Source organism: Polypterus senegalus, chromosome 6 (assembly GCF_016835505.1).
Source record: "Polypterus senegalus isolate Bchr_013 chromosome 6, ASM1683550v1, whole genome shotgun sequence".
NCBI lineage: Eukaryota > Metazoa > Chordata > Cladistia > Polypteriformes > Polypteridae > Polypterus > Polypterus senegalus.
This window is the reverse complement of record NC_053159.1, coordinates 38,587,824-38,609,885: the sequence shown is the minus strand read 5'-3', so window position 1 is coordinate 38,609,885 and position 22,062 is coordinate 38,587,824. Positions and strand designations below refer to the sequence as shown.

Sequence of the window (22,062 nt, the reverse complement as noted above, 5' to 3'; positions counted from 1 at the left end):
ACCTGCATTGTGAGGCAGGGTCATTTATGGGTCATAACCCATGTGGTGCAATTCCCAGAGGGTGATCCAGCTTGTAGGATCCTCCCGAGTGTTTGGACCAGGCCAAGGGGTCGTCCACGTAACACTTGGCTGTGGCAGATAGAGGTTAATTTCCAGAGGGTGGGACTGGACTGCATGTCTGCCTGGGGGGTTGCCACCCAGGATCCCGTGCTGTTTTGTCATGTGGTGGGTGTGGCAAAGCACTTTACCAGTGCATGCTCCCCAACTTGAATTGACTTGACTTGATAAATATCTACACAACTAATGTGAATGATAGAGATTTCATCCAAAATGTATTTACATCTATTCCTAATATGAACAATCGTAAAAATGATAATGGCTGGAAACTTTGTGTTTCAAATCCAGACCTGGGGCCTCATGTATAAACAGTGCGTACACACAAAAATGTTGCGTAAGAACATTTCCACGTTCAAATCACGATGCATAAAACCTAAGCTTGGCATAAAGCCATGCACATTTCCATGGTACTTCATACCCTGGCATACGCAAGTTCTCCGCTCAGTTTTGCAGACTGGTGGTGCCCAGCGTCAAAGCAGTGCTACTGTTCCTGTGTGGTTATCCTTTCTTTTTCAGATCCACATCCCTGACGTGGCTTTATAAATACACTGAAATTAACCACATATTGTTTATTAGTTTAATGCAGGGGTTCCCAAACTTTTGGACGTCAAGTACCACCTGAGGTTAAGTGAGTTGCGTTGCGTACCACCCGCACCTTGTTGAAAGGGAGGGAGAGTTGTAAGGGGGGAGTTCGGGTCTAAACCGCCCTGAAATCTGAATAAAAGTTAAAGAATTGGAAGAAATTATGCATAAAATTAATGAAAAAATTTGTGCATGTACATAAATTGATAAATTCCCGAAACTAAATCCTGCCTTCGGCCTGTATGTGACGCGGTTACCGAAGACGAAATGGCATCGGCTTTGTGCTTAGATCTAGTGACCACGATGCGATACAGCGGCAGTGCACGTATAACAACAAACGCGAGTGGTTTATGTGAGGCAGAGTTACCAAAGACTAAATAGTGTCCGCGTTGTGCTTTCATCTAGAGACCAAAAGCTCAAACAGTGAAGAAGTAGAAGTTGACTTCCGCGAAACGGAATTATGGTAGCGTTAAATAAACTGAATACTGATTCCAATAATAGGTTTTATTTATTCAGATGACAAAATTTAACACCACACTACATTTGGGAATCCACATATTATTGTATTTAAACAGTTTCATTGGTTTTTGCTCACAACAGGTTTGTCATAAAGGGTTTTACACAGATAAATTAAATTTCAGGGACCGTGATGCGTACCACCTGAAAAGGCTCTGCGTACTACCAGTGGTATGCGTACCACAGTTTGGGAACCGGTGGTTTAATGAATCTGATTGTAATTAACCTGCTACAATATAATGGTCCACAGAATGGTCAAAATATTCTAAATACAAAAGCTGCTTTAACGTTGTTACTCTCACTGCACCTTCTTCTTCTTTTTTCAGCTGCTCCCGTTAGGAGTTGGCACAGCGGATCATCTTTTTCCATATTACTCTCACTGCACCACTCAGAGTATTTATATCACTGTATCTGAGTGGGGAATCAAAGATCTACAGAAGCTGAGAAAGAGAATTATCTGTATATAGCATCAAGCACATGCTGCCTCAGCCATGCTGTCTATTGAACTGCTCTCATACGGCAAACGCTTCAGAGCCTTTCCTATACGGACCTCGCGGTTCAGAAACAGTTTCATCCCAAGAACTATAAATGCACTCAATCAATTGCTCCTTGTAGAACTGTTTGCACTTATAAGTACAATTACCTCACTGTAAACTTGTTATACAGTTATAATGTTGCACAACCTGAGCCACTTTATAAGGCGTGTATTTACATATGATGACGATATCATTTTTAAGATGAAATGCAGCAACATATGTTTGTTATATTATACAGATAAAACTTTAACTTCATTTAAATAATCTATGTTGTTAATAATTAAACATGTGAGGACACTGTGCTGCAGCGCTAGCGAGCCGCTGGCTCTCCGTTCATGGTTTGTTCCTGCCTCACGCTGTATATTTGCTGAGGCTAGCGCCACACTGGAAGGATAGATGGATAGAATAATTAAACACGTACTACGAAGATATTTCAATGTTCCTTAAAAGTTTTGAAGAATCGGCGTTCTAAACTTACAGATGGCTTAACGTCTATTACAGAGCTGATTGTGTGGCAATTAGGTATTTGAAGAAAGAAAAGTAAGGACAGGAATTGGAGGTTAGTACATTTGAAAGAGACAGTACTGCTGCAATAAAGTATTCATTGAAGGTCACACACGACACATCAAGCATCTTGCGTGAGGCATGAACAATCACTGCGCCACCATGTTCCCATGTTTAATAACATGATTTGGAATACATCTCAGTATTTTAATTATTAAGAGAGCTGTAATATCACAAATGTAATGGCTTCTGTGTTCTGTCAGAAGAAGAGAAAGCCCGGAAGCACGTAGTGATTCACACACACAGAGCATATAGAAGATCAAATACAAAACAAAGCATTTAACGTGCTACTTCAGTTACAATGGGATTTGAGAAACTAGTAAATTAAACGATTTTAAGACGAAGTTTATGATGTTCTACTTTAATGACAAAATAAACTACGTGACTAAAGTGGAAATTTCGAAATTAAAGTTGACATTTCGTGCTTTTTTCCCACTGTGTCCATATTTTTTTTTCTTTTCTCTGTACCCTAATAAGCTTTCATATGACACTCAGAAGGTGGGCTACGACTCGCCTTTTCACAGCGACTTTAATATCTGTCAGATTCTTTTTTATTTAGAGCACTGTGCGACTTTGTGAACTTGAGCTTTTGAGTTTCTCTGAAACTCCATGTCACTTGATCAACTTCCTTTTGTTGTTTATAGCACTGTTTAAACCAACAAATAGTACGTTTTTCCTTGCCTCCACTTGGTAGTCGCTGAAATTCTTCTATTTTCCCCCGTGCTTTTCCCATTGTCTTTTCACAGAATACTGAGTTTAAGGGCTATTTATATTGATTTTCATATTCAAAAAGGCGTAAATCTGGGAGGAGTTGGGGCGGAACAGCAGGCACGTGCACATGCATTACTTTTCATGCTGACCGGGATTGATATAGTGGAAGAATGTGGAAGTGTGCGTACGCACAGATTTATGCATCTGGATTTTTCTGTGCGTATGCACATTCCCGCTTTTGTGCTTACGCCATGTTATAGTGTGAGTTCTACGCATGCCGTTATACATGAGGCCCCTGGTTAGGTCTTCAACTACAATGATGATAACATCTAACATTGCAAAAATAATCACACAGTTTGTAATGGATCATAACTTATCAGATCCATGGAGATTTTAACAGTCAAACTCAGGAGGATATTCCTTCTTCTTAGCAGGGGCCTCATTTATAACGCAAATTTACACTAAAACATGGTCTATGAACAAAACCAGAAATGTGTCTACGCACAAAAAAATCAATTACATAAAACAGTGTATCAGGAAAGTTGCACGCACTTTCCCTTTATAAATCCCACCGAATGTGATTTTAACGCACTCCTCTCTCAATTTTACATATTTGAATATGCAAATCAATATAAATAGCCAGTTCCGCTCAGTGTTTTGTTAATAGACAATGACAAAAGCACATGGAAAAAAGAAGAATTTCAGCAAATGTGAAGTGGAGGCAAGGAAAAATTTACTATTTGTTGGCTTAGGCATTGGTATAAGCAACGAAAGGAAGTTGATGGAGTGATACAGCGTGGAGGAGACACTCGAAAGTTCAGGTTCATAAAGTCACACAGTGCCCAAAATAAAAGAGAAGTGGTCAGATATTAAAGATGACGTGAAGAGCAAGTCACAGCCAACCGTCTATTTATTCTGTTTCAGACAGTATTACAAAAACTGATCCCCATGGCGAGGACACAACTCCAGGCAGTGATAGTGCTATTGTGTCCAGCACATCTTCACACACTGACTGCACACACACCTCTGCCTCAGACACCACTGGGTGACCATCTGGCTGTGTGCTGACAGATGTTGTTCTGGAGTCACAAAATGCAATAATGGATGCTGTAAGAGATGTGGCCAATTAACTAAGGAATTTAAGGGCTGCACTATGATATTGAACACAAATGAAATGAACTAGTTAAAAAAAATGCTGCATCTGATTTCCTGTTTTTACATTCTGTTAATTACATTCAAATGAAGTTGTAGCACTGTCCAATTTGGTTGATCATTTGTTTATTCATCATACTATATCTTTTCAGGTATGGGCAAGCCAAGATTGTGTGCCACATTAAGCAACACAATGGGACACACTTTCTATGGATTATAGAGCAGCACATTAATAGAGTGAAAATGCTTTCTATTTACATAAGCAAATTCATTCTCTGAAGGCGCCTTTATAGTGTAGCGTTAGTGCCAAGTGCCACAATGGATAAATTCTCAGGTGTTTACATGGCTCTTTGAGGTTAGTCGCTGTCGTTAAAAAGACTGCTTGCCTTTTGCTGGACTAGATGGAAAAAGCACCTGCGACTGTGTGAGTTGCTGTTTTTATAGGCTCCCCTGCTATAGATAATGTAATGGCAGATCATTCTTTCCGTGATTCATCCCTGGCTGATGTAACTTGTCCAGTGTCGTTGCAATTTCAATATGCGTGTAGCTGAATGCTATGATTACATTTGGAAAAATGGATGCTGCTGCGAATTGTGCTTTGATGTTTACCAGTTCAACTATAGTGTAAGGAAATCTTATATATCTTGTTGACAAGCAAATAATACCATCCTATACAGCTGGCATGGTGCGACTCAGTGATGATTGTGAAATACCCGATTGATCAGCAAGTTCATGTTGAAAAACTCCTGTGGCTAAAAACCAGAGGGTGGAAAGAACTTGCAAAGGGGTACAGTGCACAATTCCTCAAAAGTCTACCTTTGTAAAGCCGGTGCCAGTTCATCACACAGCTCCAAGAGGATAGCTCTTGGAAATCAAAATGAACTTAGAAGCCAGTCGTCATCATCTATAAATACACACTCAAATTCTTCCATTTGCAATGTCTTCTAATAACACTAAAGCAGCTATGGTAGTTGGACTAGTTTGGCCATTCCTTGTACCATTATATTGTTACAGAATGATTACAATCAAGTGAATTAAATCTGTAAACAATATGCAATTAATTTCGGTATATTTGATAAATCCTGCATCATGAATGCCAATCTAAAAAAAGATAGGGAAACCACAAAGAAACAGTAGCATTGCTTTGACGCTGGGTGCAGCCCTTTTGCAAAACCTAACAGACACTTGCATATGCACAATGTAAAGCTACTGTGAAAATATGCGGGCTTTATGCCAAGTTTAGTTTTTATGCACCTCGAAATGTGTACACACTGTTTATACATAAGTCCCAAATTCATCACAATTACTGAGGAATTGATTATTTGTTTATAGATAATAATTTATTGGCCACTATCAGATCTTATAAGTACAACTGTATTGTTATCTCTGACCACACCCTTCTGATCATGGAGCTTAAATCACTCTAGCCCTAACCCTAACCCTACACACTCATTGATGAAAACTGCACAGGATTCATTTGCAAGTAAATTGATTATTTTTTAGAGATAAATGCTTCCTCAGAGGTTTTTTAAGAGGACAGATTATTTTATATCTCTCCCACAAAATAAAATGGAAACCAAGAAGGTGTCAGAGAATTTATCAAAATCACCAGAAGAGATAAAGAATACACCAGGTCTCCAAACAAGGCATTTTATAGGGAAAGTCAGGTTCTGCAATCAGAACTTAACTCTTGACAACAAAAGAAACAGAACAGCTCATCTTTAAATCATGACATCATTATTATCAACACGGAGAGAAGGCTAATAAAATCTTAGAACAACAAATCCACAAGCAGGAAGTTCACAAAACTATAATAGAAATTACCAATACAGATGGTGATAAAATCATTGACCATTAAAATAAAACCAATACATGTAGAGTTCTTTAAGTCCTTATATTCTACCCAGATTAAAGAAGATAAGACACAATCTAATGAGTTTTTGATGTATTATAAATACCACAGCTAGATACTCATAGTGCAGAATAACTGAACAAACCTCTGACAGTCTGAGAATTGCGTGATGCTATAAAATCACTCCAGTGTGATAAAGCAGCAGGACCTGAAAATTTCAAATAAGTTAGCTCCTCAAATATTAGCAATGTTTATAGAAGCTACAGACAACAAAGCTTTCACTGAAACTTTTCACCAAGCATTAATTGCTATCTTTCCAAAGAAAAATAAGGACTTATTACAATGTACACCACACAGACCAATTTCACTTCTGAATAATGATATTAAGATACTCTCCAAAGTTCTAGCTAGAAGGATTAAGAAAGTGCTTTCTTCAGTAATATCATAAGATCAAACCAGATTTATTAATGGCAGGCACTTAGCTTCTAATGTTGAGAGTGTGTTTAATATACTCACCCATGAAATCTAACACACCAGAGATCTTATTATCTTTGGATGCAGAAAAAACATTTGGCATGGTTGAATGGGAATACCTATTCACCACATTACACAAATTTGGGTTTGGCCCGAACATATATACATGAATAAAATTACTTTATACCAGTTCAAAAGCCTGTCTGTATCAACAACATTATTTCAAACTACTTCAAACTAGAATGTGGTAGTCGACAAGGATCCCCCCCTATTACTATTGCTGTTTGCAATCGTCATTGAGCCATTGGTCGTTTACTTTCCAAATGCATCAGAGACAAAGGGATAACCAGAGAAGGAGTTGAACAGAAAATATCACTTTATGCAGATGATGTGGTAATGTATATATTAGACCTACAAACCTTTCTACCAGTAATCCTTAATGTACTAGCATAATTTCTAAAGATGTTGGAACTCAAAATGAATTTGAATAAAACTGTGGTTTTTCCAGTGAACTCTCCAGCACACAATATTAGACTGGACACCTTCCAGTTTATTTTAGCTGATCAGTTTAAATATTTAGGGATTACCTATTGGGAAAAAATAGCAAGTAAATATAAAGGTCTTTTTCAATAAAATTTTGCTGTTAGCATAGAAAAAAATTAAAGAAGATGTGAACAGATGGTCGACCCTTCATCTCACACTAGCAGGGAGAATCAATACTGTCAAGATGAACATCCTTCCCAAGCTTTTTTTTTATTTTAGAGCATCCCCATATACAGAATATTAGCACATCATTCTTTAAGAAATTAGAATCAATTATAAACTAATTTATTTGGAATTTGAAATATCACTCATTTAAAGAACAGACAGAAGGTGGCATGGCACTGCCTAACTTTCAGTTTTATTGCTAGGCAGCAAATATAGAATCTATAAAGCTATGAAATTTCACAAAAATTGATGAACATACACAAACCTGGTCTACAATAGAAATAAAATCCTGCTGTACTTCTTAATATGCCCTGTTCTATGCCCCAGTATATAAATATTATCGTCAATATGCTACTAAATCAATTGACTATCAATCACTCAGAATGTGGAACCAATGCAAGGAAGCATTTTAAGCAGAGAAGCTCACGCTAATCACCTTTTTCACCCTCTCAAACCTACACAGCATTTAACCTTTGGAAAACATCCGAGATTTGTATGTAGATGATGTCTTTGAATCTTATGAACAATTATGCATAAATTTAAGTTTCCATCAACACACTTTTTCCATTATTTTCAAATCAGAAACTTTGCTAAAAGGAACCTGCCTAGTCCCCCCAATTTTATTCTAGAAGAAATACTGATCATTCAGGCAAACTCAGAGAGCATTTCAATAATATATGAAAACATTTTAAAGTCCCTTCTTTTTAAAGATCCTAGGGTATGGTGGGGAAAGGAACTTTCACTTATTATATCAAAAAAGGAATGAAAGGCAGCCATGCATCGAATATAGTCTAGCTCCATATGCACAAAGCATTCAATCATTCAACCTAAAATATTTTATTGAGCACATTTATCTTAGTTGTAATTGTCCAAAATGTACCTAAGCCAAGTTTCAACCTGTGAATGTTGCAATCGAGCTCCAGCCTTGCTGGGCCACATGTTTTGGGCATGCACCAAATGAACATCATACTGGTCAAAAATCTTTGAATGCATATCACACAGCCTTGGTGTCACAATCACTCCTAACCCATTATCAGCTATGGCTGGTTAACTCTCATATAGCAAGATCTAATTAATACATTTTTATAATAAGCTTTTATATAGGGGAAAGGATAGTCTCCCTTCTTTGTTTTTTTAAAGATTTGCTCTTGTTGTTGGTTGTCCTCTTTTGTTCTGGGGTGGGGGTTGAATTCAGGTTTGTTAATTTTGACTCAATTGTATGTAATGTTGTTTTCTTTGTTGTAAACTAAGTGTTGATTGCATGTAATGTTACTTTCATCAGGTAAAATCTATAAAAAATGTTATTCATCATAATTTACTTATTAATTTTTAATCATCAGGAGATTGAAGACTGCAAAGTAGTGGCAGGGGGAAACTGTAGTTAAGCAGCATAGGATGGTGGTCTGTAGGATGACGTTGGAGATCAAGAAGAGGAAGAGAGTGAGGGCAGAGCCAAGGATCAAATGGTGGAAGTTGAAAAAGGAAGACTGCAAGGTTGAGTTTTGGGAGGAGGTGAGACAGGCACTGGGTGGCAGTGAAGAGTTACCAGACAGCTGGGAAACTGCAGCAGATGTAGTAAGGGTGACAGCAAGAAGGGTGCTTGACGTGACGTCTGGAAAGAGGAAGGAGGAAAAGGAAACCTGGGGATGGAATGAGGAAATACAGGAGAATATACAGAGGAAAAGGATGGCAAAGAAAAAGTGGGATAGTCAGAGAGATGCAGAAAGTAGACAAGAGTACAAGGAGATAAGGTGCAAAGTGAAGAGAGAGGTGGCGAAGGCTAAAGAAAAGGAGTATGATGAGTTGTATGACAGTTTGGACACTAAGGAGTGAGAAAAGGACCTGTACCGATTGGCTAGATAAAGGGACCGAGCTGCGAAAGATGTGCAGCAGGTTAGGGTGATAAGGGATAAAGATGGAAATGTACTCACAAGCGAGGAGAATGTGTTGAGCAGATGGAAAGAGTACTGTGAGAGGCTGATGAATGAAGAGAATGAGAGAGAGAAGAGGTTGGATGATGTGGAGATAGTGAATCAGGAAGTGCAACGGATTAGCAAGGAGGAAGTAAGGACAGCTATGAAGAGGATGAAAAATGGAAAGGCCGTTGGTCCAGATGACATACCTATGGAAGCATGGAGGTGTTTAGGAGAGATGGCAGTGGCATTTTTAACTAGATTGTTTAATGGAATCTTGGAAAGTGAGAGGAGACCCTGGAGAGGTGGAGATATGCTCTAGAGAGGAGAGGAATGAAGGTCAGTAGGAACAAGACAGAATACATGTGTGTGAATAAGAGGGAGGTCAGTGGAATGGTGAGGATGCAAGGTGTAGAGTTGGAGAAGGTGGATGAGTTTAAATACTTGGGATCAACAGTACAGAGTAATGGGGTTTGTGGAAGAAAGGTTAAAAAGAGAGTGCAGGCAGGGTGGAATGGGTGGAGAAGAGTGTCAGGAGTAATTTGTGACAGACAGGTATCAGCAAGAGTGAAAGGGAAGGTCTACAGGACGGTAGTGAGACCAGCTATGTTATATGGGTTGGAGATGGTGGCACTGACCAGAAAGCAGGAGATAGAGCTGGAGGTGGCAGAGTTAAAGATGCTAAGATTTGCATTGGGCATGACGAGGATGAACAGAATTAGAAATGAGTACATCAGAGGGTCGGCTCAAGTTGGACGGTTGGGAGACAAAGTCAGAGAGGCGAGATTGCATTGGTTTGGACATGTACAGAGGAGAGATGCTGGGTATATTGGGAGAAGGATTCTAAGGATAGAGCTGCCAGGGAAGAGGAAAAGAGGAAGGCCTAAGCGAAGGTTTATGGATGTGGTGAGAGAAGACATGCAGGTGATGGGTGTAACAGAACAAGATGCAGAGGACAGAAAGATATGGAAGAAGATAATCCGCTGTGGCGGACCCTAACGGGAGCAGCAGAAAGAAGAAGATGAAGAAGAAGATTTGGTTTAATATTTGTGTCGACTGGGTCGTTCCACCACATGCTGTATTCTTGCCACCTCTTTCAGTGCCAGTGAGGTTAACAACAGACACCTGTCATTTTGCTGTTTAGCATCATGACAAGAAATTGAATTGGCGTGAATTAGAAAAGTGCATCTTGGAATGCCTGTGCAGCTATGAATGTGATAATAATTTTGTCACAAATGGGTTTTAATTTATGCAAAAATCCACTTCAATGCTTACTTTAGATTTATGGGATTGTATAAAAACTTAATATTGTTTTAGTGTCATGATTGTGCTGCTATTTCTACTGCATTAAGTACACAGGTGTTGCAGTTTTATGGTTAGTAAAAGTGTCCTGTGGATACCCCATGACGTCACGTCTTGGCTGGTGTAAAAGAAGGCAACATGTTACCGTCTGCCTCCAAGTTAGCATCTGGTAGTTACAACTTATCTGCAAGCACTTTGCAATATTTTGGTGTTTTAGTATTTTTGTTTTACTGTGTTTAACCTTAGCCTGAATGCTTTTTGCTCTTGATTATCTCCTGGACCATTTTTGTGAGCCTCATCACCCCCCTAATTTAGTTATCTCATTCTTGTAGTACAGATTCAATCAAAACAACTGCCATAAGAGTCTGAACTGGCATCTACAGTGACAGTGGCTTCCATGGCATGGCAATTTATTTGAAAACAGCACTTCAGCTTTTTTTACTTGATACCCATTTCTGAACAACATATGCCCAGTGATAGATAGATAGATAGATAGATAGATAGATAGATAGATAGATAGATAGATAGATAGATAGATAGATAGATAGATAGATAGATAGATAGATAGATAGATAGATAGAGCTTTATTTATCTCCAGGGGAAAATTTGGCTTTCTTTCTGGCAGACCCTCTCAAGCTCCATTAGATTGGATTGGTGGTGTCTGTGAACTGCCATCTTCAGGTCTCTCTACAGGTGATCTATGAGGTTTAAGTTTGGGGTTTGGCTGGACCACTCGAAGACTATCAGTCCAGCATTGTCCTGGTTGATTGCTTCAGGTCATTATTATGCTAAAATGTGAACTGCTGCCCCAGTCTGAGGTGGTGTGCACTTCACTCTACAGCAGGTTTTCTTCAAGGACCTCTCTAAATGAGGCTGAATTCATCCTTCTCTGAATTTTATCCAGTCTCCCTGCCACTGAGAAGCACCCCAATTACATGATGCTGTCTCCATCATACTTTGCTGTAGAGATGGTATTAGGCAAGTGACAAGCAGTGCCTTGTCAGTTTAATTTTTGTCTCATCAGACCAGACAGTCATTTTCCTCAGGGTCTCAGAGTCCCATAAATGCTGTTTAGCAAACTCCAAATCATATTCACCTAATTGATGGAGCGCTTCTGAGATGGTCATCTTTCTGATTTATTCTCCCATCTCAGCTTAAGACCTCTGCAGCTCTGTTAGAGTGACCATTGGGGTTTTGGCCACCTCAGTTTAACAAAGCCCTCCTTTCCTCATTACTCAGTTTGGCTGGATGACTAACTCTACGAGGAGTCCTGGTAGTTCCAAACGTCTTCCATTTCACAACTATTGATACCATTGTACTCCTGGGAAGACAAGCTTAAGAAATGATATTTATAGCCTTGTCTTGATTTATACCTCACTACAGTTTGATTGTGGAGGTCTACAGAAAGTTACTTGAATTTCATGGCTTGTTTTTGTCCTGATGTACAGTGTGAATTATGGGACCTTCACTGCGCAGTTGTGTGCCTTTCTAAACCATGCCCAATCAATTCAATTTCCCACAAGTGAACACCAACCAAATTCTAAACACATCTCAAGGACAATTAAATCATAAACACAATGGACTTGATCACAATGAGGAGTGCCATAGCATAGGGTCTGAATACTTAAATGATTGAGAGATTTCAGTTTTTGATTTTTAATAAGATTGCAAACCTTTGTGAAAATATGTTTTCAGTTTGTCATTATGAGTGTAGATTGATTGACAAAAATGGAATAAACATCCATTTAAAATTAAATCTACAACACAAAACGTATGCAGAGAGTGAAGGGGTCTGAATCATTTCTGAATCCACAGCATATTACATATTTTAATTAAAAAGCATCAATGAATAACAGATGGCTACCAGTCACATGCACAGTGTTATGAGTCGTATGCTTTAAAGCCAATTGTTATGGGTGCAATAGATTTTTCCCTTGCAAATTATATATGTATTCATGGTTTTTGAATTAAAGGAGAATATTTGGCTACTTGTTTTCAGTTTTCATTGCTTCTACAATAAAATATATTATATCTTGTTATTATTTTTGCATTACAATGACACCATTTTGTCTTGTTTATGTTGCCAGCATTTTGTAGGTCTTATTGCCAGGTTTTGAACACTAGGGAATGTGATGTCACAGATGTGACTCTTTATAAACTGCACACAATGGGTTGCTTATCATCTATGATTAAGGATACATTAAAAGAGCTTTGTGCACATTTCCTTTTAAATTCTGTTTTTTGAAAACTTTAGAACCTCTTCGACTTTGGTTCTTTTTTTGGCTTTAAGAACAAAGGCAGTGCTTTTTGCTTACCAACCCACTTCAGACATTTGACTAAGATTTGTCTCCTGGTCCATTGTATTTATTTTTTACCTTCTCAGCCTCCGGACAGATCACACATTTCTTACTTTCTGACTGGAAAATGCCTTCCTAAACCCCATTATATGAAGACAGTGCCACAGATTGCATGTTTACCACCAGAAAACACAAATGGGGCACTAGCAGTAGCAGTAGGAGATGCAGTAGTAGCAGTTGTAGTATTTTCAGGTATACAGAATTCAGTTAAATTCTTACTAATGTGGCCAGTCAGTAAGAAACACATCACCACTCTTCCAAACAGTAAGATTTGAAACGGCAACTAATCTCTTTAGCCGCCACACTTCATAGCCAAGGACAGACGTGCCACACACAAGATGGAAGCATTCAGACCCCTTCAGTTTTTACACATATTGCAGGCTTGTGCTAAAATCATTTAAATTAATTTTATCCCCTCATCATCTAACATTCAAACTTACAGAATTTCAAAGTGTCACACACGTGCGAGTAGTTGGCAGCTAAAGGGCCTGAATAATTGTAATAAAACATCCGACCAGGGGGCGGCGGAATGTGTCGACAGTCTTTCTCAGTTCCCTACAGACCTTTTCTGGAAAATCCTGCAAGGTTCCGGTGCCTCAGAAGACATCGCTTCCAGAGCTGGCCCATTTGCTGACATCACTTCCGGCATTGGGGCCTTTGCTGATGTCACTTCCGGTCCAGACGACATCACTTTTGATTCCGGCCCTTTTGAAGATGTCACTTCCTATACAGGCCATTAAAGCGTCCATCTTTGTCTCTTGTGATCAGTTCTGTTTTGGACTCTGTTCTATGCACATCATGCTACTTAATTCAACTTTTGCAGCCGGGAAAAACAATATATGGGTGGCTGCCCCAAATCTTTATGATGTCTTGGAATCTTTATTATCACAAAAGTGAAAACAAAATTATAGAAATGTTTGCAAATTTATTAAAAATAAAAAAAAAAGTATTTAATCGACACAAGTGTTTAGACTCTTTGCTCAGTACTTAGTTGAAGCCCCTTTGGCATAGATTCTAGCCGGGAGTCTTCTTGGGTTTGACAGAATACACTTTATACACCTGGATTTGACATTTTCTGCCATTTGTCTCTGCAGATCCTCTCAGGCTCTGGTAGGCTGGATAGAGAACGTTGCTGGACGGCTATTTTCACTTCTCTTCAGAGTTGTCTAAATTAATTCAAGTCTGGGCTCTAGCTGTGCTAGTCAAGGACAGCCACCGAGTTGTTCCTAAGCCACTTTTGTGTTGTCTTCGATTATTATCCTGCTGGAAGGTGAACCTTCAGCTCAGTCTGAGGTACAGAGCACTCTGGAGAAGGTTTTCATTAAGGCAGTGGTTCTCAACTTGTGAGGCGGTCCCCCCTATAGAGGCGCGAAGTAACAAAAAGGGGGGTGCGAAGATGTGAGAAAAAGAAAACAAGAATCAAAAATATGAAAAAAACATCTGTTGAAACCAAAACAAATTAACTTAAATTAGATTCTGATACTAGAACAATAAATATAGAGTTAAATAAGTGTCGATAAAAGTTAAGTAGGTATAATAAAATATGCATCTACATTTCAAAAAAATGTTAGGGGGGCTGCGATTAAAACTGTTATGAAAACTCGGGTCACAAATACTTAAAGGTTGAAAAATGCTGCATTAAGGATATCTCTGTAGTTTTCTCTGTTCAGCCTTCCCTCAACCCTGTCTAGTATTCCTCCCTCTGCCAGTGAAAAACAAACCCAAGGCATGGTACTGCCACCCAAGAGCAGCATTTGGGGGTGGAAAGGGGGCCCTGCTTTTGAGGTCCACATGTCCGTTCGAGCGGATTTATCAAGTTATATTCTCCAGTTATATTTTGCTAAAGCCTGCGTGTTATTTTGGGAAAGTTTAGCTGAATACTGTAATGAGAATATCTGGTGTATGTTAACATTATTTTTATTGAATTTAAATTTATTAAATTCATGCGCAAGTTTATACAGTCCACACATACCGGTAACAGCATTTGACATAACCGGCCCCGCGTGGGGGTTGGTCAGCACTTGGCCCCACGCACCCCTAAGGCCTCCTCTGCTGCCACCACTATGCTACACAGCTAGAATGGTACAGTATATTGCAGGTGGTCAGAAGTGCCTGGTTTCTTCCATACATGTCTCTTAGAGTTGAAGCCAGACAATTTGGTCTTGGTTTCATCAGACCAGAGAATCTTGCTTCTCATAGTCTGAGAGTCCCTTAGGTGCCTTGTTTCAAATCCAAGTGAGCTTTCATGTACCATCTGGCAACTCTGCCACAAAGTCTAGATTAGAGGAGTGTCGAGGTAGTGATTGTCTTGCTGGAAGTTTCTTCCATTTCTACACAGATTTTCTGGAGCTCATTCAGCACAACCATTGGGATGTTGGTCACCTCTCTTACCAAGCACCTTCTTTGTTTGGCTAGATATCCAATTCTAGAAAGAACTGTGGTTTCCCCAGAATTATTCCATTTAAGATTTATGGAAGCCACTGTACTCCTGGGAAACTTCAATGCTGCGGAATTTTTTGTCGCCTTCCCCAGATTGGTTCCTTGATACAGAGCTGCCTCTGTGCTCTGCAGGCAGTACCATCAACCTCATGGCTTGAGTTTTACTCTAATATACATTGACTGCTGTAGGACCTTCCATCAGTAGGTGTGTGCATTTTGTAATCATGTACTGTATATCCATTAAACTGACCATAAGTGGACTCCAAACAAGCATCTCAACGATGATCAATAGAATGGGGTGCAGCCGAGCCAGATTTTAATTAACAAAACAAAGGACCTGAATAGTTGTGTCAATTAAATATTTTGATTAAATCTGTAAACATTCCTAAAATCTTGTTTTTGCTTTGCCAATTTGGGATATTGAATGTTGTTTGATGTGGGGGAAATGAGATTAAATGATTTTAGAACAAGGCTGTTATGATTCTGTTCATCTACTCCTTTTAGTTACTAATTCAAAAGAGTACATGAATATTTGATCTATTTGAATTTAAATACATTTCTTTTTAACTTCTATCATGGGGGGCACAGTGCTTCATGAGCCCAGCATTCTGATGTTGAACCCTGCTGCTGCTTGCCATCCATGTGTATTTTGTACATTTCACTTGTGTCTGTGTGGTGTTTCCTCTGAGCATTCTGGTCTCCTCTCATGTCCGCAATGACACATTTAGTTTAATTTGTGACTTGAAATTAAATTGTCCCCAAGTGTGAGACTGGACCCTGTAGTGGACTGCCCCATGTCCAGAGATCTTTAGTGCCTTTCACTCTTTGCTGCCAGGCTCCTGTGCCATCTCCTAAACCTTTAAACTCTTTGAGAATACTATGCTACAGTATTTGAAAAAATGTTTAAGGTTCTCTCCGTGTTGAAAGGAAGGTAAAAGACAAAACATTTCAGCTATATAGGTGTGCAACTGAAAAGGAAAAAGCAGGTAACATAAATAGGAAGGGAAGAAGGGAACAAAGTCATGGCAGATGAAAGGAAAAAAGATGAGATCAGGTGGGAAGAAGATGCCATTAGAAATGATGACGGGAGAGATTAAAAAGTTAGTCAGCCATTAAGACCTGCATAAATATGTGATCCCAGTGTGGAAAATGAGCTTAGCTACATCTGTTATCTTTTAAAAGTGTCTTTGAGGCCCTGAGAACGAACACAAACAGAGACATCAGCGTGGCTGCGATTAAGGAGATGTGCAGGTCTACATTGGGCTTTGTAAGGTTTTTAATATTAATGGGTCAAATGTGCTCGCTAAAATGGCCGGTTCCAAAAAGAAATATAATATTTTAGATTAGCCTGTTGTTTAATTTTTAATTTACCAGAGAAACCAAATACAAGGATATTGTTGGTGACATGTAAGTGACCAAATGGTTCATGTTACAGCTCAGAGTGCCTGATGGGGAAAGGGGCCCTCCTTGGTGAAGTGAGGTGAGCTACGGACAAGACATTTGTGTAAGTTAGGTGGACGATGAAAAGACATTACTTTTGGATGAAGAAAGAATCTTGTGGAAGGATCTGCCCACAGAATGTTGGATGACCTACGGTAGAGACAGAGTGTTGGGGCAGAATAGAAGGACCCATGGGATGCGGATTTCATTATAGAGGTGATATTAAACTGTCTACTCCTGGCTTCATTAAGTGCTCTGTCCACACTATGAGAAGTGTATCCTCTTCACTATGGAGTGCTTCATTACTGAAATTACACTCATCATGGCAGAGAAGGTGGAATCTAATGAACTGTAAAAGAGGGAGAACATCCTCAATGTCATGTCTCAGCCACGGTTCCTATTATGTGCATCTTTCTTCATTTTTGGTTTTCTGTGTGTATATATATATATATATAAGCTGTTGTGTCCCATGTGTTTTGTAGGTGGTCCCCAAAAAAGGAGGACCACTTGCCAATCTCTGCCAGGAACTGCCCTCCACCCCATAAATTCTGAGTGTCTTCTACAATTCCTAACTGTTCTTTCTGAATGCCCTCTGGAGTTGGTGAGTTAATTGTGTTTTGCTGAGATTGTGCCTTTGTATATTTTGGAATTTTGACCCCCTTGCTGTTTTTTCAACCACTCTGTTTGGATTTTGTATTGGGACTTTCTTTGACTTGGATTGCCTTTGTCGCAGGCAATTCCATTTTGATTTTTGTGCTCCATGGAGCTTCATTGTGTCTGGAATACTTTTTGCGAAGAATAATTCTTTTATTTTATAAAGATTCTGTGCTTTCCCTTTATTACTAGCTAGGGTTTGATGTTGATATCTCCCTCTAGTGGGCATTATTGGAAGTGTTTGGGATTCCGTGCTTTGGGACACTTTTTAAGTGTTTGGGACTCCCAATCCACGACACTCCAAGCCTCGTAATGATACTGAGAGCGGACTATGGACACCATGGACCGCCCTTTTGGTAATTATGGGGGCGCGCGTCAGGCTCCGACACCAACACCCCCCTTCCCTGCCTTTGGCTCCATATGAGCTTTGATCGGCACTGTCTGGAAAGCTGATGGAAAGACTGATATCTAAAAACGGTACACTTGTGGTCAATGTCGATTTATTTATATAGCACATTGCTTTACAATAATAGAATAAAAGAAAAAACAATAAAACATAAATAGTAATAAAATATATGAACATAAAATAAGATAGATAATAAATAGGAATAATGTTATATGATCACAAAGAGGAAACTATCAATGCAAGTGAAAAGAAGTGAGTTTTTAATCTTGTTTTGAACAGTTCAACTGTAGTTGACTCCTTAATATGATGAGGTAGAGAGTTCCACAGGCGAGGGGCAGCAGCCGTAAAGGCCCTGTCCCCCTTGGTTTTACATTTGGTACGAGGGACAACAAGAGACAACTGACCAGAAGATCTAAGCACTCTGGATGGCTGGTGTAAAACACACAATTCAGATAAATAGGCAGGAGCAAGCCCATGTAAAGATTTAAACAAAGCTAGCAGCAAGATTTCAAAATCAATTTGAAAACTGACAGGCAGCCAATGTAAAGAAGCTAAAATAGGAGAAACAGAGTCAGACTTCCTTGCCCCAACCAGAAAGCGAGCGGCAGCATTTTGGACCAGCTATAACCTGTGTATCAGGGATTTGCTAATCCTAGAATACAGCGAGTTGCAGTAATCGAGGCGAGAAAAAATAAAAGCATGAGTAGCTTTCTCAAGATCTTTAGAAGATAAAAAAGGCTTTATCTTACCTAATAGACGAAGTTGGAAAAAGCAACTCTTGACTACAGAATTTCTCAAAAGAGAGGTTACTATCAAAGGTAACACCAAGATTGCGGACCTGAGGTTTGGAAAAGACAGAGAAAGGTGGTGGAAATGTCCTGAGAGATGGATGGAAACGGCGCTATATAAGTACATTTTTATATTATTAAACTAATTAATGATGCTACAGTATTCTATTGTTAATCCTGCCACAGTACTAGTCACTATTAGCACTTTAGCATTGTATTAGCTTGTAATTCAGTTGCTTCATAAAGCCCCTTGTGATGTTACTTGCTGTCAAGGGGGTTTGTAAAATGGTTTGACTAATTTTATTAGATTGATTCACTGAGTCAGTCAGTCCGTTTCAAACCAGTGGCTCTTTGAACAAGTGAGCCAGTCAGGGACTTCGGAGGGACAAAAGACTTTGGAGTCCTTGACAGATGAAAACTGCGTAATACCCGAGATGCTGCGAGTCCTTCTTAGTGGTCTATTAACCTTCTTCCAAGTGAAATCGTTAAACGGCAGTGGGCGGCCCAAGATGCACACTGTCCCTGCATATGCAGTTTCGGAGGCCTTGCGCGCCTTTGTGTTGGAGCACCAGCGGCGGCCGCTATTTGTATTCCTGTGATCGGCCGTTAGGGTGCGCTGCCGCGTCACAACGCTCCGGCCGCAGCGGGCAGTGATGTCAAAGGCACGGCGTGGAGGAATGAGGACTTCCTGTGTTCGATCTGCGGGCTCTTGGCAGCTAGAAGCAGCTTCTGCCCTCCGAGCGTGACCCGAACGCGGGTGTGCATGCAGCGATCAGGCAGCGTGGCTGTGCAGCCTGCGTGTTAGCGGCCGAGGCGAGGCCCTAGCGGCGGGCGCGCTGACAGCTCTCATGCGGTGGGGTTGGATGCGGACCGCAAACTGAGGAGACATGGCTGTGCTGAAACTCGCCGAGCAGGTAAGAGTGCATTTCGATCGCATCTTTCTACTGGCTTGTCATCAACCTGGCGATCGCGGCCGCCGAACGCCAGCAGCCCGTTGTGGGTCCGCTTTTGCGGTGTTTACTGCCTTGAGATGCCGCGGCGATGCTCTGATGACTCGGCTGCTGCCGCTGACAAAAGACAGCAGTCGCGAACCCGTCGCGGGGATTGAATGCACTTCATTTGTTTGAGAAAGTGCGTGATTTGAGTTTAAAATGCCGTTTAAAGATAACGGCGAGGACCCCGAGAGGCGGACGAAACTGCGCACTTCCCTCTCTGCAGTCTGTCTTCCTCCTTTTTTGATGCTTTGCTTTCTGCTCTAGTTCTTGATTGATGATTCTGTAGAACCCGACCCTTTCTTCTGCCGCGTTTGACACAGTGTAGAGTGTGCCTAATTGCAGTTTGGGGGCTGTTCTTTTCCTCCAAAGAAGGAAGAGGGAACCTCGAGTTTGGAGGAATCCGTTTGACAGCCGCGGTTGACTCCGGCATTCTGGAGGGGCGCACGCAGATCTCGCATATGGTGTCCTTAAATTGGGACAAGGGTTGCAAGACTTTGCAGATTTCTGAGCAGCATCAGAAGATATTTTAGGACATCGACACCCCCACCCTGTTAACCGTACACCTCCTACCCGGCACTGGTGCCATCCAGCTGACTGTCAACTAACGCCATGAACGACATGATCAGCTCCAGATGGACTTGTCATCCTCGCCTCACATAGAAAGTGAGAAGGTCTAACAGGCGTCCCGGCCAACACCAAGTAGGGAATACAAGTCAACCAAAACATCCCAGTGGCATTTTTAGTTAGTGCTGCCAGGTTGCATGCCCTGATCTGCGTGGGTTTCTCTTCCCACAGATGAGGTTAGTTCGCAAGCCTAAATTGGTACATAGAGGGCGTGTAGATGGGTGTGCCCTGCCAAGGACTGGCATCTCCAGCACTGTGATGCTACTGGGATGAGGCTCAGCTTCTCAACACTGGCGGATTTAGAGAACCGATGGTTAAATGGGCACAGTAACTGCATGGGTGGGAGGAATATTGAAAGCACACCAAGTTGATATTTAAGGAAAAATGAACATGAATAAAAAAAACCAATAATGAACATTAATCTGAAAAATGAATAGTGGTGATTGTGGCGCCTGACAGTGGCAGTGTGTTGAACTGGTCTGACCTAAGAATTTCACCATATGCTGTATAAGTAATAACAAACCTGAAATTCAACTGGACACACACAAGTTACTGTGTAATTATAACACAATATTGTGTGTATTCAGCTGTCCGTGTCTCTTGGGAAGCTGCTGTTGCATACAGTAAGCAGGTTTGCAAATTAAATGATGATTGTCATTCAACAAATGAAGTTGCCATCTAGTGTTGACATTTATGCCCATAATGTCACTTGGCAGACATCTGTGTCAGTGTGAATATTCATTAAATATAATAGTACCAGTCACAGTGGGGTGGCTGCTTGTGTGTGGTTTGTATGTGCTCTTCCTTTTTTTGTTTGTGGGTATTCTGGTGTTTCCAGTAGAGTCTAAATGCAGACAATCCAGAGCTGCGTTCCTTTCAGGAGCCAATCATCCTATGACGTTTGTTGTCCTTTGCATTACATGCCAGTGGTGTTACGTGATACTCCTGTTCATTTGTGCCTTTCTCAACAAACCCATTTTTAAGGCTCACCTTGCACTATATTCTCATTCAACACCTTATTTTTTTCCCTGCTCCTAATCTGTCCCAGTGTGAGTGTGGCCCTGTGACAGACTGGCACCTTGTCCAGGGCTGGTCTTTGACTCTTGGCCAGTGCTGCTGGGTACCTCATGACTTTGTATTGAAGAGATGGCACATTAGCAACTTGCATCATTACAAGGCACTTTACGGAGTGAAAAAATGACAATATCCTGCCAAAATGCTAGACCCTTAAGTAAGGATGTTAACCTGAAAATTGCTCTACAATGGCTGACCCTGTCCTCTGATCCCCAAAAGTCATGTAAAAAGACAATTTTCTATTGGGGATCAATAAAGTAAAGCACTGACAGCACGTAAACCCAACAAACCACCTAGATTTGGACCCTAGTGCAACAGGTGACACCTCAGCACCACACTGGACAGTGTGAGGTTTTTTTATGGTGGCTGGAGTGGCAATCCTACCACCAAACCCCAAGTTTCCCCAGTAAGTTGGAGGACCTGCTTGCAGGGCTGGATGAAGATTAACGTCATACCCAGGATGAGGCGATTGCAGGTTAAGGGGGCTTTGCTCAAGGGCCCAGTGGAGTGGAGGCACTTCTGGTGTTTACGGGATTTGAGCTGGCAACCTTCTGTATGCTGCTGCAGATCCCTGGCATCAGAGGCACCACTCGGCCCGCAGTGTATCAAGTCAAATCAAAATCAAATTGACAAACATAGTAAAAAGAGATCAATGCATTGCATATGATTTGGATATGCTGATGAGTTCTTTTCCTCAAATTGTTTTTTACAGTTATAAATTCTGATATTTCAGTGCTTGCTGCAGTTTGTTGTCTTCTTTCCAGATGTGTAGAATATTTGAACCCCTGAGCTGGTTTGCTTCCTTTGGTGTTTGGATAGCGAATGTTGTGTCTTTGGAGCTGTGAGCTCAGATATTCC

The 22,062-nt window shown here is 40.5% G+C and overlaps 1 protein-coding gene across 1 annotated transcript in view; it reads left to right on the top strand.

Moving 5' to 3' along the window:
• The first annotated feature begins 18,596 nt into the window (after positions 1-18,596).
• ankrd44 (ankyrin repeat domain 44) overlaps positions 18,597-22,062 on the top strand; it is a 212,627-nt gene continuing 209,161 nt past the window's right edge. The window contains exon 1 of the mRNA XM_039755865.1: positions 18,597-19,425. Within this exon, the coding sequence (XP_039611799.1) occupies positions 19,399-19,425 (27 nt within the window). The 5' untranslated portion in view covers positions 18,597-19,398. The remainder of the gene's footprint in view (positions 19,426-22,062) is intronic.